General features: G+C 43.8%; 2 protein-coding genes across 4 annotated transcripts in view; one reads left to right on the top strand and one right to left on the bottom strand.

The window, feature by feature from the left end:
• The window catches only part of LOC139578749 (protein Niban 1-like), a 45,028-nt gene extending 34,260 nt beyond the window's left edge, over window positions 1-10,768 (top strand). Inside the window, exons 13-15 of one of the 3 annotated variants that reach the window (XM_071406729.1) lie at window positions 7,292-7,403; window positions 7,556-7,764; window positions 10,380-10,768. In XM_071406729.1, the coding sequence (XP_071262830.1) occupies window positions 7,292-7,403; window positions 7,556-7,764; window positions 10,380-10,436 (378 nt within the window). In that variant the 3' untranslated portion in view covers window positions 10,437-10,768. Of the gene's footprint in view, window positions 1-7,291; window positions 7,404-7,555; window positions 7,765-10,368 lie in introns of those variants that run through there. The other 2 variants (XM_071406730.1, XM_071406731.1) reach the window with 2 other exon arrangements.
• Window positions 10,769-12,917: 2,149 nt separating this feature from the next.
• Window positions 12,918-20,051, bottom strand: part of LOC139578748 (kinesin-associated protein 3-like) — a 46,105-nt gene continuing 38,971 nt past the window's right edge. Inside the window, exons 18-20 of the mRNA XM_071406728.1 lie at window positions 18,483-18,699; window positions 17,210-17,303; window positions 12,918-13,726 (exon numbers count right to left, since the gene is read on the bottom strand). Coding sequence (XP_071262829.1) covers window positions 13,627-13,726; window positions 17,210-17,303; window positions 18,483-18,699 — 411 coding nt within the window. The 3' untranslated portion in view covers window positions 12,918-13,626. The remainder of the gene's footprint in view (window positions 13,727-17,209; window positions 17,304-18,482; window positions 18,700-20,051) is intronic.

Raw genomic sequence — 20,051 nt, 5'->3', positions numbered from 1 at the left:
TGTAGCAATGAGGTCTGTGCAGTAGGCTATAGTCCCAATACATTAGGACTGCGTATTGGCTATGCTTGAATTTCCCTGGCAATGTTGTTCTTCTCAGACCATTTCAAAATTATATTTCAAAACTTCAGGTGTATGATCACACTGGTAATAGATCATAGTTATATTAGTTGTGAGACACAGTTGAGTGATCATAAATTGAAGTATATAATTTGCTTTCATTATTTTACTGGACGGATGGTGCCTGCATCTGACGGTCAGTCTCAGCGGAGGGACAGCATCAGAGGGTCCGCCTCTGCTTCGAACACACCGACTGTGTAATTGCGTTTCGGTACACCAGAAGTACATGAATTTCCAATGGAACGCTGCGTTTGCCCTGCAGCATTTCGTTGCAGAGCCAGTTGCAGTGCGTTCGGTGTGATACATACGTTCCATTTATCGAACATATGCATCAAATTGTATGCGTAGACTTGACAGAAAGTAGCAAAATGTGAATGTTGAATTTTTGTTGCACACATATACAGTAAAAACAAAAGTGGGATTTCATAATAAAAACAGTTTAATTGCATAATTTCTTTACCTATTTTATTAGTTTATTTGCCAAGTAGCATACATATTATTTATTCGATGACATCAAAAAATGTATTGTGAGAGCCTATAAAATAATTTCCCTTCAAAATGCATAATTTTGGAGCGAAATGCAATAACAAATAGCCAAGATAGCAGAGAGTATTCTCTTTGAGACAAACGTTGAGGAAGTGGTCTTGATTGCGCTGTTGGGCCGGGACCAGCCCCGTCGAAAGGGGGGGGGGGTCTATGTGGGTCCAGAGATGGTTGAAGTTCCGAAAGCAAAGTTCCACCGTCTCATCCAAGAGCTTCGACTATTTGGAGAGGAATTTCGAAGTTACTTTCGTCTGGACCGAAGCCAGTTCGATCACCTGCTCCAGATGGTTGGAGCCTGGATCGCCCAGATGGATCCCAACTACCGGGAGTCCATCAGCCCAGTTGAAAGCCTGGCGATTTGTCTCCGGTAAGCTCAATTCTAGTGAATTTTTTAAAGCCTTTGATACTGTAATTGATTGATATTAAATATATTTTATGTGCAACCTAGCTAGCTAAAGGGCTCTCTAGTTAATAGCCCCTATGTGACATCAGATGTGCTTTTACAGAATGTCATTAGGGCCATAACTTTTACCAAAGTTGGTTTAAAATGATTTTTTAATGATGCAATGTTACCAAATGAAAAGAAAGTTGGGGTGCCTTCTGCCCTGATAAAGGTAGGCTAGTCTTCTCCAGGACCACTTGTTGTTCAAGACTTGACATTCCTATTGGAATCACATACACTCTTAGAAAAAAGGGTTCCTATAAAGTGTCCCTCTTTCCCCACAGGATAACCCTTTTTTGGATAACCCTTTTCCCTGTTGGGGAAAAGTTTATACATGGAACCGAATAGGGTTCTACCTGGAACCAAAAAGGGTTCCTCAAAGGGTTCTCCTATGGGAACAGCCGGAGAACCCTTTTAGGTTCTAGATGGCACTTTTCTTCTAAAAGTAGAGTTGGCCTGGGCTACAGTTTATTGATACAGTCATAGACTGAATTGTACTGTTTCAAGGCATTGTTAATGAGGGTTGATGAGTATTACAATATAATTAGTAGAGAATAATAAACTGTAATGAGGTGGTAGGTATACTACTGGTCAAAAGTTTTAAAACACCTGCACAGATTCAGTTATGTAAAAGAAGCAAACTAGCAATGTCGAAACTGACTACCTATGCCGTGCCTCCTTATTAATACATATACAGTACCAATCAAAAGTTTGAACACACCTACTCATTCAAGGGTTATTTTTTATTTGTACTATGTTCTACATTGTAGAATAATAGTGAAGACATCAAAAGTATGAAATAAGACATATGGAATCATGTAGTAACCAAAAAAGTGTTAAACAAATCAAAATATATTTGAGATTCTTCAAAGTAGCCACCCTAATGCGTTTGAGCCAATCAGTTGTGTTGTGACAAGGTAGGGTTGGTATACAGAAGATAGCCCTATTTGGTAAAAAACCAAGTCCATATTATGGCAAGAACAGCTCAAATAAGCGAAGAGAAACGACAGTCCATCATTACTTTAAGACATGAACGTCAGTCAATATGGAACATTTCAAGAACTTTGAAGGTTTCTTCAAGTGCAGTTGCCAAAACCATCAAGCGCTGTGATGAAACTGGCTCTCATGAGGACTGCCACAGGAATGGAAGACTCAGAGTTACCTCTGCTGCAGAGGATAAGTTCATTCGAGTTACCAGCCTCAGAAATTGTCAATTAACTGCCCCTCAGATTGCAGCCCAAATAAATGCTTCACAGAGTTCAAGTAACAGACACATCTCAACTGTTCAGAGGAGACTGTGTGAATCAGGCCTTCATGGTCAAAATTCTGCAAGTAACCACTACTAAAGGATACCAATAATAAGAAGAGACTTGCTTGGGCCAAGAAACACGAGCAATGGACATTAGACCGGTGTAAATTTGTCCTTTTGGTCCGTAGTCCATATTGAAGATTTTTGGTCCCAACCGCCGTGTCTTTGTGAGACACGGTATGGGTGAACGGATGATCTCCGCATGTGTATTTCCCATGGAGGAGGAGGTGTGGGGGTGCTTTGCTGGTGGTGACACTGTCTGTGATTTATTTAGATTTCAAGGCACACTTAACTAGCATGGCTACCACAGAATTCTGCAGCGATACGCCATCCCATCTGGTTTGTGCTTAGTGAGACTAGCATTTGTTTTTCAACAGGACCAGGCTGTGTAAGGGCAATTTTACATAGAATTAGAGTGATGGAGTGCTGCATCAGATGACCTGGCCTCCACAATACCCCGACCTCAACCAAATTGAGATGGTTTGGGATGAGTCGGACCGCAGACTGAAGGAAAAGCAGACAACAAGTGCTCAGCATATGTGGGAACTCCTTCCAGACTGTTGGAAAAGCTTCCAGGTGAAGCTGATTGAGAGAATACCAAATACCAGTGTGCAAAGCTGTCATCAAGGCAAAGGGTGGCTATTTGAAGAATCTCAAATATAAAATATATTTTTATTTGTTTAACACTTTTTTTGGTTACTACATGATTCCATATGTGTTATTTTACAGTTTTTATGTATTCACTACTCTTCTACAATGTAGAAAATAGTTTTAAAAAACAAGGAATGAGTAGGTGTTCTAAAACTTTTTTACCGGTATTGTATATGAGTCGATAGAATATGTGGGTGGAATTTCAAGTTCGTCACAATATTGATAATTGTTTTGAATTTTATTTCACATTCTTGGAGACCAACTGTCTGGTTGGTGAATACATGCCTGTCCCCAAGGAGGAAGACTGGAGGGCTATCGCTGCCGAGTTCCTGGAGAGGTGGAATTTTCCCAACTGTCTTGGCTCCATTGACGGGAAACATGTAGTAATCCAGGCTCCACCGTGCTCGGGTTCGCAATTCTACAACTACAAAGGAAAATGAAAAGTGGATCGGCGATGGCTAGAAGGTCGGTGACGTCGACCGCCGAACTCCACCCGAACAAGGAGAGGTCGGTGACGTCGACCGCCGAACGCCGCCCGAACAAGGAGAGGGACAGACTTCGGCGGAAGTCGTGACAGTCTCATTGTTTCTCTTCATTTGGAAGTTATATTTAAGTGAAATTTGGGAGTAAAGACCACACATTAACCACTTCCCTCTCCCATTAACATCAGTATTATACACACCTGGCATGGTACATCAGGTGAGCAGGAGATCTAATTAAGGTTATACGACATACAGTTAGTATGATAACAATGGACCCTCGGTAACCTAGGGACAATACAAATAGTCAAGTATACCACCATCTTCACTGGTCTGACAAAATGCAGGTTAGGAAGAGAGTGTTTTTACTTTAATCTGGTCTTAGATCTGCAAATGTGTAGGGAAGAAATAAGCAGATTAAGTCTAAATGAGATATTAATAAACAACTGAAACAACTGACTATGAAAACATTAGACATAAATAAGTATTCAAGTACAGGAAAGAACATGACAGGTATGTGTTGTAAAAATTTTACCAAAAATAAAAACTATTGAAAGAGGTGTGTGTCCATGTATGTGCGTGTAAAAATACAAAAATGTATGTGTAGCTTGTAATCTGTACGAGAACAACAAGAGCATGTATTTTTGGCACAACTGCAGTCAGATACAGGGACTACTCATAAAGCCTAGACATAGTAGGGGAACTTCAGACATGGCCATAAAGAGAGAGAGGGCAGGGCTGTCTGAAAACTAAAAGTGAATGTGTGGCCACAATACAGGTAAACACACATTTCACCTTTAGTCTTGTAAAAGAACAAGAGCATCTGAATTCTCCGGTGTGTCAGTTTCAATTCAGTCAATTTTCATGCAATCTATGTACAACTAATAATGAATGCTGTCCTACAGTAAGTATTGAGAAACTATTTACTTTATGAATTCCATGAATTTTATACTAAAAAGCCTACTAAGAAAGGACATAGTAAGCGGAATAAGGACAGTTAGAAAATCTCAAGTGAGGCCCCTTGGAAAATATCAGTTGCATTTCCTTGATTCCTCGCGTCCTCTCCTCCACCTCCTGCTCAAAACCCATTGGAGGAGAAGGTCAAAACAACAACCAGACAGCTCTCCACTTCCTGTCCTTCCTGTGAGCTGGTCGGCTAAATTGACTCCATCTCTGGAAGTGAAGAGAAAAACAACACTTACAAGCATTACATAAAATAACACCATAAAAGGTGAGATTTATGTTAACTAAATACTGCTTGTATAGTGTAGTTAGTGGCATAAATATTGGAACAGTATGGTAACATTGGTAATTCTTGCTGTTTACTCATGGAATTTGTATTTCAGATCAAAAGATGAATATGACAGGCAAATATTTAGACAGCAAACTTGTTTTCGGATATTTTCTAACCCAGAAACAACAGCTATACATTTGCCTCATATGAATCCTTTGATCTGAAATACCAATTAGCCTACATGAGTATACTGTAAAAATGACCTACTTTACTTCACTGTCGCAATACTTAAGACAATACCTGTGTTGTGGAGAAAAAAAACGAAACATTGAACTCGGCATCGAAAAGCAGCTAATTAATTTAAACCTTGACTGCTTTGCTGAGGCAGCCTCTTTAGGGTTGCCACTAGACTGATGGCAAAGAGGGTCTCTTCCTCCTCCTTCCTGTGAGCATCAGGTTGGGCTGCATCCCTCTCGACAGCTTGGAGGAGCCTCTGCTGAAATGAGTGGATCTGGGGGCTGGTACCTCCGATGGTGCCTGGTGTGACTTTGTTCCTCTTCGTGTCTCTCCTCGTTTGTCTCCACGGCCACATCCTGTTCAACGAGGTCCCCAGTGGTCACTTCCGTGAGGGTCATAATAATCTCAGGTGGTCCTAGATCCAGAGGTGCTTCCTCCATTTCATCATCTTCCATGGCTGCACCGGTGGTTGTCATACTCGTGGATGATGTAGATGTTGTAGAGGGTCTCGCTGCACCGGTGGTGGTCATACTCGTGGATGATGTAGACGTTGTAGAGGGTCTCGCTGCACCGGTGGTGGTCATACTCGTGGATGATGTAGATGTTGTAGAGGGTCTCGCTGCACCGGTGGTGGTCATACTCGTGGATGATGTAGACGTTGTAGAGGGTCTCGCTGCACCGGTGGTGGTCATACTCGTGGATGATGTAGACGTTGTAGAGGGTCTCGCTGCACCGGTGGTGGTCATACTTGTGGATGATATAGACGTTGTAGAGGGTCTCGCTGCACCGGTGGTGGTCATACTTGTGGATGATATAGACGTTGTAGAGGGTCTCGCTGCACCGGTGGTGGTCATACTCGTGGATGATGTAGACGTTGTAGAGGGTCTCGCTGCACCGGTGGTGGTCATACTCGTGGATGATGTAGACGTTGTAGAGGGTCTCGCTGCACCGGTGATGGTCATACTCGTGGATGATGTAGACGTTGTAGAGGGTCTCGCTGCACCGGTGGTGGTCATACTCGTGGATGATGTAGACGTTGTAGAGGGTCTCGCTGCACCGGTGGTGGTAATACTCGTGGATGATGTAGACGTTGTAGAGGGTCTCGCTGCACCGGTGGTGGTCATACTCGTGGATGATGTAGACGTTGTAGAGGGTCTCGCTGCACCGGTGGTGGTCATACTCGTGGATGATGTAGACGTTGTAGAGGGTCTCGCTGCACCGGTGGTGGTCATACTCGTGGATGATATAGACGTTGTAGAGGGTCTCGCTGCACCGGTGGTGGTCATACTCGTGGATGATGTAGACGTTGTAGAGGGTCTCGCTGCACCGGTGGTGGTCATACTCGTGGATGATGTAGACGTTGTAGAGGGTCTCGCTGCACCGGTGGTGGTTATACTCGTGGATGATGTAGACGTTGTAGAGGGTCTCGCTGCACCGGTGGTGGTCATACTCGTGGATGATGTAGACGTTGTAGAGGGTCTCGCTGCACCGGTGGTGGTCATACTCGTGGATGATGTAGACGTTGTAGAGGGTCTCGCTGCACCGGTGGTGGTCATACTCGTGGATGATATAGACGTTGTAGAGGGTCTCGCTGCACCGGTGGTGGTCATACTCGTGGATGATGTAGATGTTATAGAGGGTCTCGGTGCAACGGTGGTGGTCATACTCGTGGATGATGTAGACGTTGTAGAGGGTCTCGCTGCACCGGTGGTGGTCATACTCGTGGATGATGTAGACGTTGTAGAGGGTCTCGCTGCACCAGTGGTGGTCATACTCGTGGATGATATAGACGTTGTAGAGGGTCTCGCTGCACCGGTGGTGGTCATACTCGTGGATGATGTAGATGTTATAGAGGGTCTCGGTGCACCGGTGGTGGTCATACTCGTGGATGATGTAGACGTTGTAGAGGGTCTCGCTGCACTGGTGATGGTCGCACTAGTAGATGACAGAGGGTCTCGCTTGTATGGGCAAAAGAGTGAATATTACATTTTTGGTTAAAGTAATTACACTATTACACATGCAAAAGTTCTTACATTATTAGCTCCTCTTCCATTATTGGTATTTTATTACATTATCAGTTGCTACACACCTGCAAAACAGTGAGTCTCTCAGCTAGCCTTCAAAACCCTCAAGAAAATAGGGGGAAAGACAGCATAAATTATACTGCCCCAAAAGAATAGTGTTTTGAGAGCACAGGCCTTTACATATTTTTTTGTGTCCTGAAATCTCATTATTGTTTAGAAAATCACAGGTTGAAATGGTTGTTTCTGTGTCTTTAGGCGCTGCAGGGTCTTAAACAGTTAATCAATGCAGACTATTCCAACTTTGTCCATGTTCACAATATCTATGAGGGCATTTTGCTGCAGAGTCTGGACAAGGAAGTCATCAAAGGTATTGTTTCTACTAGATATTGGAGTTATTCATTTGATCTTATTCAATTGTAATACACATTTTAGGCATTACTACAACGTTACTCTCTCTGCTCACCCTCACCAATATTATTAGTGCGCTTGCTTTTAAACACGTCTCTGTTTGCTCTACAGTGGTGGAGGAGGCAGCCAGGCTGAAGAAACACAATCTGTTCACAGACACCAGAAACTTCCTGAGCCAGTCCAGCTCCTCCAGCCTCCTCTCCACCCCTTTCATCCCCAGCAACCCAGCCAGGATGCTAGGCTTCCCCGGACAGCTCCAGACCCAGCCTGAGACCCCTACCTTTATCCAGACCCACCCTGAGACCCAGCCCGAAGCCGAGGTAACAGCCCAGCCCGCCTCTCCTCTTCAGGGCAATGGCCTGGTGGTCGGTGGGGGTGCACAAGGGTAGGGCTGTGGCGGTCATGACATTTTGTCAGCCGGTGATTGTCAAGCAAATAACTGCTGTTCTCAGTATTTGACCGTTAATTAACATATTTAGCATCTCCCGGCTTCCACACACAGCCTACAAGCCACTGATGCAGACCTTTGGAACATCTACATTTTTAAAAAAGTCTAATAAATCCATGTAATATAGCCTACACCATCACAATAAATCCATTAGTTATTTTAGACAGGTCTAAAGAAACATGATCTAGAAAATGTAGTCTATTTCAGAAGAGCAGAGTAGCATATTCTGAGGTATCCTGATGTTAGGCCCTGATCTGGCAATGCCACATGTCTGTGTGCTACATTAGTTCATTTAGCAGACAAGATTTGCTGAGAATTTAGTGGCATTATTTTATATTATTTTATAGTATGAAGAATACAATTGAACATAGCTGAAGAAAATAGAAAGGATATTTTCTCCAAACGATTTGAGGGTGACTATTCTGTGTTGAGCAGTAAACAAGGAAACAGGTACTGCTATATGCATCATTTGTGATTCGATTTTTAGCACATTCTAAGGGTGCATGATGCAACTCTAATGATGATTTGAAAAAAGTTGCATGAAAGGTACATCAGTCTCTCATTCACAATATGACAAGCACTTGATATTTCCCGGCTACATCCCCTTTGTGTGGCCATAATGCCCCCTGAAGAAATCCATTCCTTTTGCGGCCAGGGGCCGTTATGCCCTTGGGATGAATATTATAATTATAATTCCCTTCTGCGTGCTGAAGCACCTCTCATTCACATGGCTCTCTGTCACGTGATAGGGTCTTTATTACAGGCTACAAATGAAGACAGACACACATCCGGGACACGCGTGTACTTATCCAATTCCCGAGGCACATATTGAAGATATTGAAAGAACTGTCCACATTTAATTTTCTACAGCCAACAAAATGTGTAGGCCTAATGAATAGCAAAAGCACTAGCCTATGTCAATTTACTATCCCTATAGTACAGAGGTTGACCTATTCTGTGCGAGAAATAAATATTCCAAACACAGTCTGGGACGGTTGTGGGATGCGATAGATCCCAAATTAATACAACCACTAGCATAAAAAAAAACTGTTTTATGCAATGTGGCTGACGCAACAGATGAGAACGTTTGACTTAAGATGTTGATAAACTGTTAGGCTATTTCTTACATTATAAACGCAACAATGTGCACACGGCAGTAAGCTACAAATGCGATTATGCGTTTTTATTATAGGTCTTATTATCAAGGTGCATTTTTATGGTGAAAATTATCTTTCCCAAACTTGACACATATGCCAGTTAGGCTCTACACCCGTTGTAACGTGGATTAATGTGCTTAATTTTAAGAAGTTGTTTGGCCACTTTAGTTGTGATACAAGACTATAGGAGGATGGGCTAGGCTACACGAAGTGTGTGACTATTATTTTAAAAAGTTGCACAAAAAAGCATGTGCTGTTTCTTTTTTTGCCTTAAGCTGGGCATCATTCACAAGTGATAATAAAACAGGGGCAGCAGGAAAAAATACATGTCATCTATGCAATTAAATAGCAAATGGAGGACGCTTTTCTCGTGGTTCATTTTCATGCTAGCTAGGTAGACTATACTCTTGTTGTATAGAGAACCAACTGAGATAGTTCAATGGGACTCTCCAGTCCCAGCCGAGACAGATAAAGTGTCTAGTCCTGCTACAACGGAAACAGCTCAAGTGGACATCCCTGTCCTAACTGAGACAGCTAAAGTGGACATTCCTGCTCTATCTTAGACCACTCATGTTGACACAGGCCCTCCAGTTGAGACAGAGAAGGTAGACAATCCAATTGCCCCTGAAATAGTGATGGTAGAAAAGCCAGTCGCTGTTGAAAAAGGGAAAGTAGGGACACCTACCGAGGCAGAGATATCCATTGAAGTAGACACCCAACCACAGTAGCACAAAGCAAAGCTCCTTCCCCCAGTCCGGACCCTGTCCCTGACCCACATTGACCCTGTAGTTGTTGAAGATTCAGTAGCATGGCTTCTCTCATAATCACCACTACTGAGCCAAAAGCTGATAGAGAGAGCAGTCCTCCTCACAGTGACCCAGCGGTGCCCTCTAGTGGTGAGAAGCCTGTAACTACCACCAGCAGACTCCAGACTTGCTGCAGCAGTAGAGACCAAAGATGTGGAGGGAGCCTGTGACAGCCCCATCCGTCCCCGATGATGGGGATGAGGACTTGGTTACAGATAGCGAGTCGGCCCCCGTCACACATTGAGACCCCTAATGATGATGTTACAGTGGCGTCAGGAGCAGCAGCCCCCGCTAAGGAGGTCAAAGTGTCACTGAGCAGCAGAGGAGATTTCTGTGACCTCTGACCTTTATTAGAGGTCAGTGTGAGTGAATCACCTGTCAGCGTCAGAGGGTGGACCCCGTTCCCCCTTAACCCTGTCGCCGAAGCAACATTAGGCGTTAACGGAGAAGCTAGTGTTGAAGTCACTGCATGTTCTGATTCAACCATAGCATCAGCAGCCAATGTGAATGTAGTCCCTCCACAGCTCCAGCCACCCTCCCTGCTGAGCCAAAGAGGCCCTCCAGGCTGGGGATCCCGCTGAGCCTGCCCCCAAGGCCCTGGACTGTGTGAAGGAGATCCGGGACCTGGTGGTGGAGGAGTTGGAAGTGGAGAAGATGGTCCAGCGTTACCCAGGTAGTTTTAACCTATAAGAGAGGGGTGACCAGTGAGGGGCCTGATGTCACACAGAGAATAAAGGATGACAAGGGCCCCATTTTATTTTATATCACTGTAATTATGAGGAGTATGGAAATGTGATAGACTATACCCTTGCTGTTGTGGAAACCGACTGAGATTACCTTCACTGTCAAAAAACAAAGTCATTTTTATACAAGCATAAAACTGTACGTTTCCATTAAACTGGTCAAATATGAATGTGTACAATTGTGTTTGTGAGAAGATCAATGTGGTGAGATAACTGGATTATCAAATTCGGGACCAAGGAAAACATCAAATTGACTATTGCAATTGTGTGGAATGAACTTCCGTTTGTGTCATAGATTTTTACATGTATTTTAGATGATTTGAGAACAGTTTGATATATGCCAGTTTAAGTTGTTCAATATTAAATCAAGAACACTGCCGTATATTGAATCGGTCCGAGTAGCATATGGGAGGGTTATGTACAGCTATCCCAACAAGAGATACATCCAAAGGCATCATGATTTGAGGAGCTAATGTTTCTTCCAAGTATATTATTATACTGTATACACATAGACCTACTGCATTGATTGCATGAAGAATGAGCCATTTCCAATGGACGTGGTTGCTATGGAGACTGGTCCAGTGTCTTTATATCTGAATGACCTTTAGCTGTGTTGAAATGTCAACATCATCCAGTGCCTGTACATAACATTTTATACTGGCAGGTTGGGAAGGGGCTGTGCATATTCACTGTATATTTAACAGTTAATTGCTAGCTAAATGTAATTAATTTATTGTTTTCAGCTAGTTTTGTGCTCCATAAACTCAGCTAGCTTCAGTGGTAAAGGAAGACAAACACAGTAAATGTTTTATAGTCAAATAAAAAGGTTATTTTATTTAAATAAATAACACACAAGCACTGGGCGGCTGGCTGGTTTTTCTAGACTTCATACAGTACTTTATAGTTTCTCAGACTCTAAAATTTTTCATGGATAAACAAAATTATTGCCACCCTTGATAAAGACTATAAAATAAATACTGACCTACACTGAGTGTACAAAACATTAGGAACACCTGCTCTTTCCATGACAGACTGACCAGGTGAAAGCTAAGATCCCTTACTGATGTCACGTGTTAAATCCACTTTAATCAGTGTTTATGAAGGAGACAAGTTATAGAAGGATTTTTAAGCCTCTAGACAATTGAGACATGGATTGTGTGTGTGCGCCATCCAGAGGGCAAGACGAAATATTTAAGTGTGGTTGCTCTATTTCCTCTACGGCATAAGTACCTTATGGTTGAAGACTCTTCGAGTCATAAAAGTCCATTGAAATGAAGAGGTGCGTGGCCACTTGGAGACACCAGTTAGTCCTTACTCAAACCCTTATGTTTTTGTCTTATGTTGCACTTACCCCACATTTTCCAGGAATAGTCTTATGTTACTGAATGTATCCAGAGTATTTTCAGATTTCATTATCAACAAATGCAGTGAAAAGTACAGTAAATGTAAAATGCACATAAAATCAACAGTGTAACGTTTGGATTCAGTCTTGTGTCAGGTGAACTGTTGTGTACTCACCTTTGGTCTAATAACTTCCCCATTATCTCCAAACTGTTCCCTTTCAATTGCTACCATGCTTATGCATTTAATATTTATTCTGTTAGAAACATTTAAATGTGTCCCTATCCATATAGGCCATTTCCCTCGAGTATAAATGGTTGAAATGAGATGAACTTAAAGGCCCAGTGCAGTTCTGTGTTTCATATATACTTACACACGATCAGGTTGGGATAATACTGTGAAATTATGATAATGCCCTTTTGGTGTAAGAGCTGTTTGAAAAGGCCGCCTGGAATTTCTGACTGTTTTGGTGGGATGTAGTTTTAGCATTCCATGGTGATATCACCATGCGGTAAATTAGTTAATAGACCAATAAGAAAAACCTCTGCCAATTTCCCTACCCACTCAGACATCTCCCAGACAGTGCTAGCTAAATTCTAGCTTGAGAGCCTTTTGCAATAGTTAGATTTGTTTATTTTTGACTTTTTAATTAAACAATCATAGTAAGGTACTTAATTGTTATACAGTAATGATTTGATATTGAGATAACGTCTGTATTGGACCTTTAAAAAAGTTGTATGTAATATTTACATTTTTAAAGGGTGCCATTAATTTTGACACGTACTTTTTTGAGAATTGCTTTTATTTGTTAAACAAAATCTATTTGAGCAATTGTACAAGTATAAAATAATATAATTTTCAAAACAATGAGCATACAATATAGCTCAGTATTTGTATTATTTATTTTATACCCTTTTCTTTGCTCATCTTTATCGAGGGTGCCAAGGACTGTACAAGGAATGGTCACATCAAACAATGTCCACTTTCAACACTTTATTTTAAATATTGCACCACAGAAAAATGTGTTCTGATGAGCACCAGGCACAATGAAGAGACAACACAACAAATTGTTAATTTATATAAAAGAAAACAGTTAAATAAACATAATTACTGAATGTTTGTACAAAGGCAAAGTAACAGAAGTAAAACTGTCAGTCTCATGAATGAGGTCACCTATAACAAGGACTGTCACAGCATGCAGCTGCTGGACAATTCGAATAAGACTAACACTGTGCAATACCAACCAACCACCTCTACTTCGGAAATGTAATGCGTGGAACACATCCTATGGAAACAAAGCAGTGCTCATCCTGTATAAGTTAAGACTAAAGTTAAGCAGGTGTTCTTGTATTACGGTACATACTTATAGTGAACACATTGAGATATTGCAAATATATTCCAATTAAAGCTCAAAACAAATAGCCATTTATGACCTTAACTAGAAAAAGATTGTTTTCCAGAAAAGCGTTTGGGTAGCTTAAGATGTAATGTTAGCATTCAATAAAACAGAAACATCATCACTGCTAGGGCTTGGAATAGAGCACTTGAAGCGACTAGCTGTTAAAACACACAGTAGTAGTGTTGAGACACTCATCACTACACAGAGCTACACGGGAGATAGCTGGAATCAGTCTGTGCGGTGTAGTGAACCCAATTTGACCTGGTTGATCTGGAGGCCGATTCCAGCCTAGCTGTAGAAGAACTGCTCTTCTGGCCGGAAGCCGGAAGCCGTGGCGGGGCGCTGTCCAGAGGTCACCGTCGACTGTCTAAACGTATCGATATTCATACTGAAGGGTTAGAAACACACACACACACACGTCAGCCCCACAGGAGTCGAAGGGTTAGAAACACACACACACACACACGTCAGCCCCACAGGAGTCGACATCACGTGAGATGGTTCTGAATACCACCACTAGGTGGCATTCTGAGACAGTGAAACATACAAGGACGCAAACAAAACATGGTAAAAGGCGTCGTAGTATAATGGAACGTTAAGTGAAAGCGCTTTAACTTAATGCAATATTAATCTGCTCTAATACAGGGTTCTGACATAACAATGAGGCTCAGTGACAGGGCACCTGTAGCTGCAGGGGTAAACAGTGGAGGCAGCCAGTGAGCCAACTACATAAAAACAGCTAAAATGTCAAAACACAGCTCTGTCAGAGAACAACAGCTAGACCTGTCTAACCTGCATGCCCTCACTCCACCCCTCCACCAACCCCAGCCTATTTGGGGGATGATAAAGGGGCTGTAGCTACAACCATACAAATCAGTTACCATGGGGATGTGGATACAGAGGAAGAAAGGCTGGACGATTTCACGGCTGGGCGTCTCTCTGCTGTGACCAGCTGGTCTTGACCGTTCAGCTGTGCAGTGGGGTCAACGCGACCGTCTTGTTACCCCGGACTGGACGTGGGCGAGTTAACCAAACAGAGTGATGGATAAACTGCCCCCCGACAAACGACAGCATGTCCCCTTCTCTTTCAATCCTTCTCTCTTGGTCTATACACTGTCAGTTGCTGGCTGGCCGGGCCGACATCCTACGGCTCATTAAAATACGAGCTGTTTGCTTTGCCCCTGTGAGCGCCCATAATGATGTGTTGTTTTTAGCCCAAATCACTTCCAGTGATCAGTTACACACTCGGTACCCCCTCTTCCTCGTGCCCCCTCCCAACCCCTACCTCACTGGGCAGGAATATGTCTTTTTCATCTCCGCTCGGCTGTCGGGGGGGATTTGAGAGGCAGGCTAAAAGGAGGCTAAGAGAAACACTGGAGAAACACCAGAGTCCTGAGTCAGACAACCTGCTTGGATAGCTTGCTGCCTCACAGCCTGCCTTGATAGCACTGTCTGCCTGCCTGCCTGCCTGCCTGCCTCACAACCTGCCTGGATAGCTTGCCTGCCTCACAGCCTGTCTTGATTGCACTGTCTGACTGCCTGCCTCACAGCCTACCTGGAAATCCTGCCTGCCTCACTGACCATCTGTCTGACTACACCCTGGGCCTGGGAGAAAGAGAGGCAGAGACACAGCTGGACCTCAGGCCAGGGCCTGCAGTCTGGTTCTGGTGGTGATGAGGAAAGGATTAACACAGTGGTATTCAAACGTCGGGGTCGCGATGGAACTGCAGCGGGGTTTGAGTAAATGTATTTATTTTGATGAGATGAAAATGCAATGATTTGAAAGTTATCTGTTGATGTAAAGATCCAAATTGACAGATTTTAAGGTTGTGTCATTAGATTTGGGGTGTAGTGGGGGTTTTCTTTGGGGGAAAAAATGGGTTCCCAAAAATACCACTGGTTTGAATACCACTGGTTTAAAATGCGCACGTTACGATAAAGAGGGTCAGTTGATCAACAACTCACTCACACACTAATATGAGACATGTAAATCAGCTCGTCTCTCACCTCATTCCAGGTATGCGTGTGTTGTGACATTTTAAGAGAGGGAGGGTTATGTTAGCAGACAAAAGGCCCTCGTTTTTCCACCCTGGTACTACAGGCCCCAGTGAACCCAGGGTGAGGTATGGGGACACATTCTACAGAGATCATAGTGCACAGGAAGAGAAGCAGGCCCCTTTTCCTTTTTTTTGCTCCCCTGACCCTCTGCTCCCTCATACGTCTGTCCCCTCCCACCTCGCCCCGGCCCTCTCACCCGAGATGCTTTGATCTCTCCCCTGGCTGTCACTCCTCAGGTTACAGCTACCCACTACACAAGTGCTAAATAACCAGCTCCCACCTCCCCCCTCTCTTTCGCCGTCTCACCTGATTGCAACACCGTTCTGTTTTCCTTTAGTTTTACATTCCTTAACACTCTTGACTGTCAATCACTGACAGTCCTTTCAAAGCGCTCATTGATTTGCCTGTCTGCGTGTTGTGTGTGTGTGGGGGGGGGTCAGAAACCCTCCAATCTCACGCTGTTGTTCACCTCTAGTAAAATCCAGACACTTCTCTTTCCACACGGGTACACGAACGGCACCCCTCGCTCAGCCTCTGTCGCCTGGCCCACTGAGGCTGCTGGGACTTATTTGAACTTTCTTTCAAATAAAGGACCCGCTCCTTCCCAACGACCCGGGACTAGAGACGTTTTATGTGGTTCATATAAAATAGCTCATTATGATATTTATACAAATAACAGTGATTGTATTAAACCCATTTAAAAAGACCCGATTCACACCATGTTTCACACATAGTTTTAAATAAGCGCTGGAGCTGGCTTTGATTATTGTGTTAACCTGGACCACTCCAGAGTACACTGGCCAAATTAAAACACTCTTACAGATGCCAATTCCCCCAGCTTGCTCAGTATATTTAAAAGGTATCAGTTACAAAGAAATTTGGGGGAAAAAAGCCTCCTACTCGCTTGCTCTCTCTCCGTTCCCTTCCCTCGCTCTCTCATTGCTATCTGTTTCTCCTTCCCTCCCTTCCCTCTCCTTCATCCATTTGGAAGCTGAAAGAACTGTTGCATGGATTCAGAGCATTGTCCTGCTATCTGCTCGACACAGCAAGCCTCTCAACAGCAGTCAACACAAACATACTCCGACAGGAAAAAACCTTGATCGCACGCAAGATGTTTGATAATAAAAAAAAGTCACTTCAAACAAACTCCCCATTTCCTCACCTATTCATCATTTTAACAGCATATCAAATTACTTCAACTTTACATATTAGGCCTGTTTAAGACAGCAAAAATCAAAGGATAATATTTGTTTTATGATAAATATAAATAATGATTTCATTGCAGGCTGCATCTGAGCCTCAACAGTGTAGAGCAGAGTGTGTGTTTATTCTCAAAGCTCCAGTATTGCTGTTGATGGCCTTCTGGGATAGTGGAGGACTGTTGACACAGCCCCTGCCCCTGGTTCAATAACAAAGATCAGCGAATACTGGAGAAGAATAACACCGTTCACCGAGCAGCAGAGACTGAGGCTGAGACGGTTTGCTACGGGGTCATTGTCCTGCTTCAGGACAGCCTGTCAGTCCCACGTGGCTCAGTAGGTAGAGCATGGGTTGTGGGTTCGATTACCACGGGGGACCAGCACGAAAAAGTATGAAAATGTACGCACTTACTACTGTAGGTTGCTCTGGATAAGAGTGTCTGCTAAATTACTCAAATGTAAATGTTAATGCAGGAGAAAGACAACCAGTCCTGCTGTGGTTCTCCAGCGGATGGTGGGGTGGAAGGGGGAGAGGTGCAGCTCACTGCCAAGAGGAGCCTCTAGGGGGATGGGGATAGAGGTGCAGTCCAACCCCTCACCTACTCTGAGCTCACCTGCCTGGGAAGCCTCCAGCCTGGCCCATGTCTCCATTCTGGTAGTCTATGAAGAACTCTGGGCTGATGGTACTGTCTGCTGGGATGATCCCATCTGGGGAGAGAGACATACAACTCTTAAGTTAGAGACACGTTTTCTATTGAGTGTCTCAACTCCTCATCTCGCCCTCTCTCACTTCATCCACACCTGCGCTGTGGAAGAGGTTGAGTCTCTCCAGTATCTGTCTCTCTCCCACCCTCCTCCTCTTTCTCTCTGTACCTGCGCTGTAGAAGAGGTCAGGTCTTTGCCCCCCTTCCTCCTTCTCTATCTCCCTCTGTAGGGGAGCGTGGGGTAAGTTGAGCCAAAGGGGTAAGTTGAGCCACCCTTGTTTCCAGGAAACCATACAGAAAATAAATAATTTGACCAAATATTTAGGAAGAGGTCATCATTTCATGGAGTCTGAAGGAAAAAGTGGTAAGCAAGTTAGATCCAAAAAACATTTTTACCAAGTCAAATTAATTTGTGTAAGTGGTTTCATGATGCTTGTATCTAAAGCCAAGTTCATCATTATTTTTATTTATTTTTTACATCAGTTGGGGTCTCTAAGTTTCAATATAAGGTCATAAACCTGTGTCGGTTAATATAGTCAAAATGTTTGCCTTGCGTAAGTTAAGCCAATGGCCATGGGGTAAGTTGATCCAATGGTTCAGCCAATGGCAAGTTGAGCAAATTGAAGTGTTTTCTTCCCAGGCGTAATGCAAGGCATTATCGCTGGGATATGAGGTAACAGGACCTGGCCTATGTATGATAAGTGTTTAAAAAAGTGTTTGTCAGGTGTTATAAGCCTGTGTTCAAAGATGTTTAAAATTATTAAATGACAAAAAGCGATTGTGAATGTATTGAATTTTGTTTGGGAACTAAAGATAGACATGGTTAAAAACAAGGTAGTGGTAATATTTAATTCAGTACAGAAATTTGTAGGTGGCTTAACTTTCTGTTGAAGTTGTGCCAAGAGACCACTTTTTTTTGGACAAGCTATGTTTTAAAAACTGTAATGTTTACATGACTTTTGATTATTTCCAGGGACACACAACATCCTGAAATGTATGTAGATATCTTCGTTAAGAAAAAATACTATATTTCCCTTGACTAAGTGATGCTGAATGTAAAAAAAATGGCTCAACCCCACTCTCCCCTACCTGCCTCCCTCCCGCCGTACCTGCACTGTAGAAGAGGTTGAGTCCCTGCTGAATGTTTCTGCTTCCCTCTCTCCTTCTCTACCTCCCTCAGTACCTGCACTGTAGAAGAGGTCGTGTCTCTCCAGAATGTCTCCGGTGTGCATGAAAGGTTCCCCGTCGTCTCCGTACATGAAAGGTTCCCCGTCGTCTCCGTACACGAAAGGTTCCCCGTCGTCTCCCATGGCTCTGTTGTCCACCATCTCTAACCACTGGGAGTTGTGCCAGCGGAACTTCTCACTCTGGATCTTCCTCCCCCACTCTTCATCATACTCCTACAGCAGGAAGAGAGAGAGAGCGACAGAGCGCGAGAGAGAGTGACAGAGCGCGAGAGAGGAGTATGGGTTACTGGAGGTTCACACACACAGATAAAAACAGACCGAGTCATACACATGAATACAAGCACACAGGCAGGCATGCACACTGAAAGCACTATATGGAAATCCACCATCTTCAATTGATTTGAATCCCAGCCTTAGTAGCAAACAGATACACTCTGTGTAAACGGAGAGAGTCCACCGAACTGAAAGTGTAATTGGCTGTAGAAGAGTGGCTGGCAGGGAGTCAGCTAGGGCTGGGGGACCAGCCGGACCACTGACCGCCATATTGGTCCATCTCAGCAGGGAGGGCCAGATCCTCCACAGACTACTACAGCATCCCACAATGCACTGCTCTGTGTGCCCGCACCCTACTGATGCTGTTACTAATAAAAACCTGGCGTGGTGAGATGGATGGGACTGCGATGGGGCTGTGTGTGTGTGTAGAGCTTGGCCGAGGAAGGCTGAGGAGGAACACAGATTCTGTTTTCCTTTCTCTGCGTGGGCCATTTGGGAGAAAGACCCTCTTTGAGCCGCTGTGCTCCACTCGGCCAGGCCCTGCAAATTAATCATCCAGATGCAAAGCAGAGCCCCCTGGGCACTGACAGCCACCCAAGGCCCAGGCCTCAAACGGACCCATTGTCACATCGCAGGGCCGCTCTCCGTCCCCAAAGTGGCAGTGACACTTTTTGTCAAGCTGCAGATTTATCACGTCTAAAGCGGCTTAATGACTACACGGCTGACTTCCCCTGGACCATTAGTCTGTAGTAAGGGTTTTATATGAAGCTTAATCCATCATAACGAGAGAGCTGAGCTAATGACGTCTCAGAGGGAAGGAGCCAGCCGATATAAAACAGTACTCAGGGCATTTCCAATGTTCCTCCTCAGAGAAAACCTGAATCTAAGAATTATCCTCATGAATTACCCTTCTGTCTGACCTAGTAGAACCATCTATGCGTAGATTTCTCTCTCTCTGTGGGGTGTGTGTGTGTGGACACAATGATCAAAGGGGAAACATTCAAGAACGTACAATAAGGTAAGGTAGCCTGCAGCTCTGCTAAGGTAGCCTGCAGCTCTGAAGACTAATGATTGTGTGAGCGTAGGGTCTGCTTTTTTGCTCACCTACCGCGTCCTGTTACGACACTCTCCAGAGCCTGTCCTGGTCTTTCATGTGGTTCACATCTTAATAGTTCTCACTGATAATTTCAATGAAACACTTCCTCTCCCCCACTACCAGCTCCACAACCCGGATTTAATCTATAGCTAATTACACTGATCTCAGGCCTGTGACAGATCACACCATGACTGGG

This window comes from Salvelinus alpinus, chromosome 6 (assembly GCF_045679555.1).
Source record: "Salvelinus alpinus chromosome 6, SLU_Salpinus.1, whole genome shotgun sequence".
NCBI lineage: Eukaryota > Metazoa > Chordata > Actinopteri > Salmoniformes > Salmonidae > Salvelinus > Salvelinus alpinus.
The sequence above is the reverse complement of the archived record's forward strand: the minus strand, read 5'-3'. Positions and strand labels throughout refer to the sequence as shown.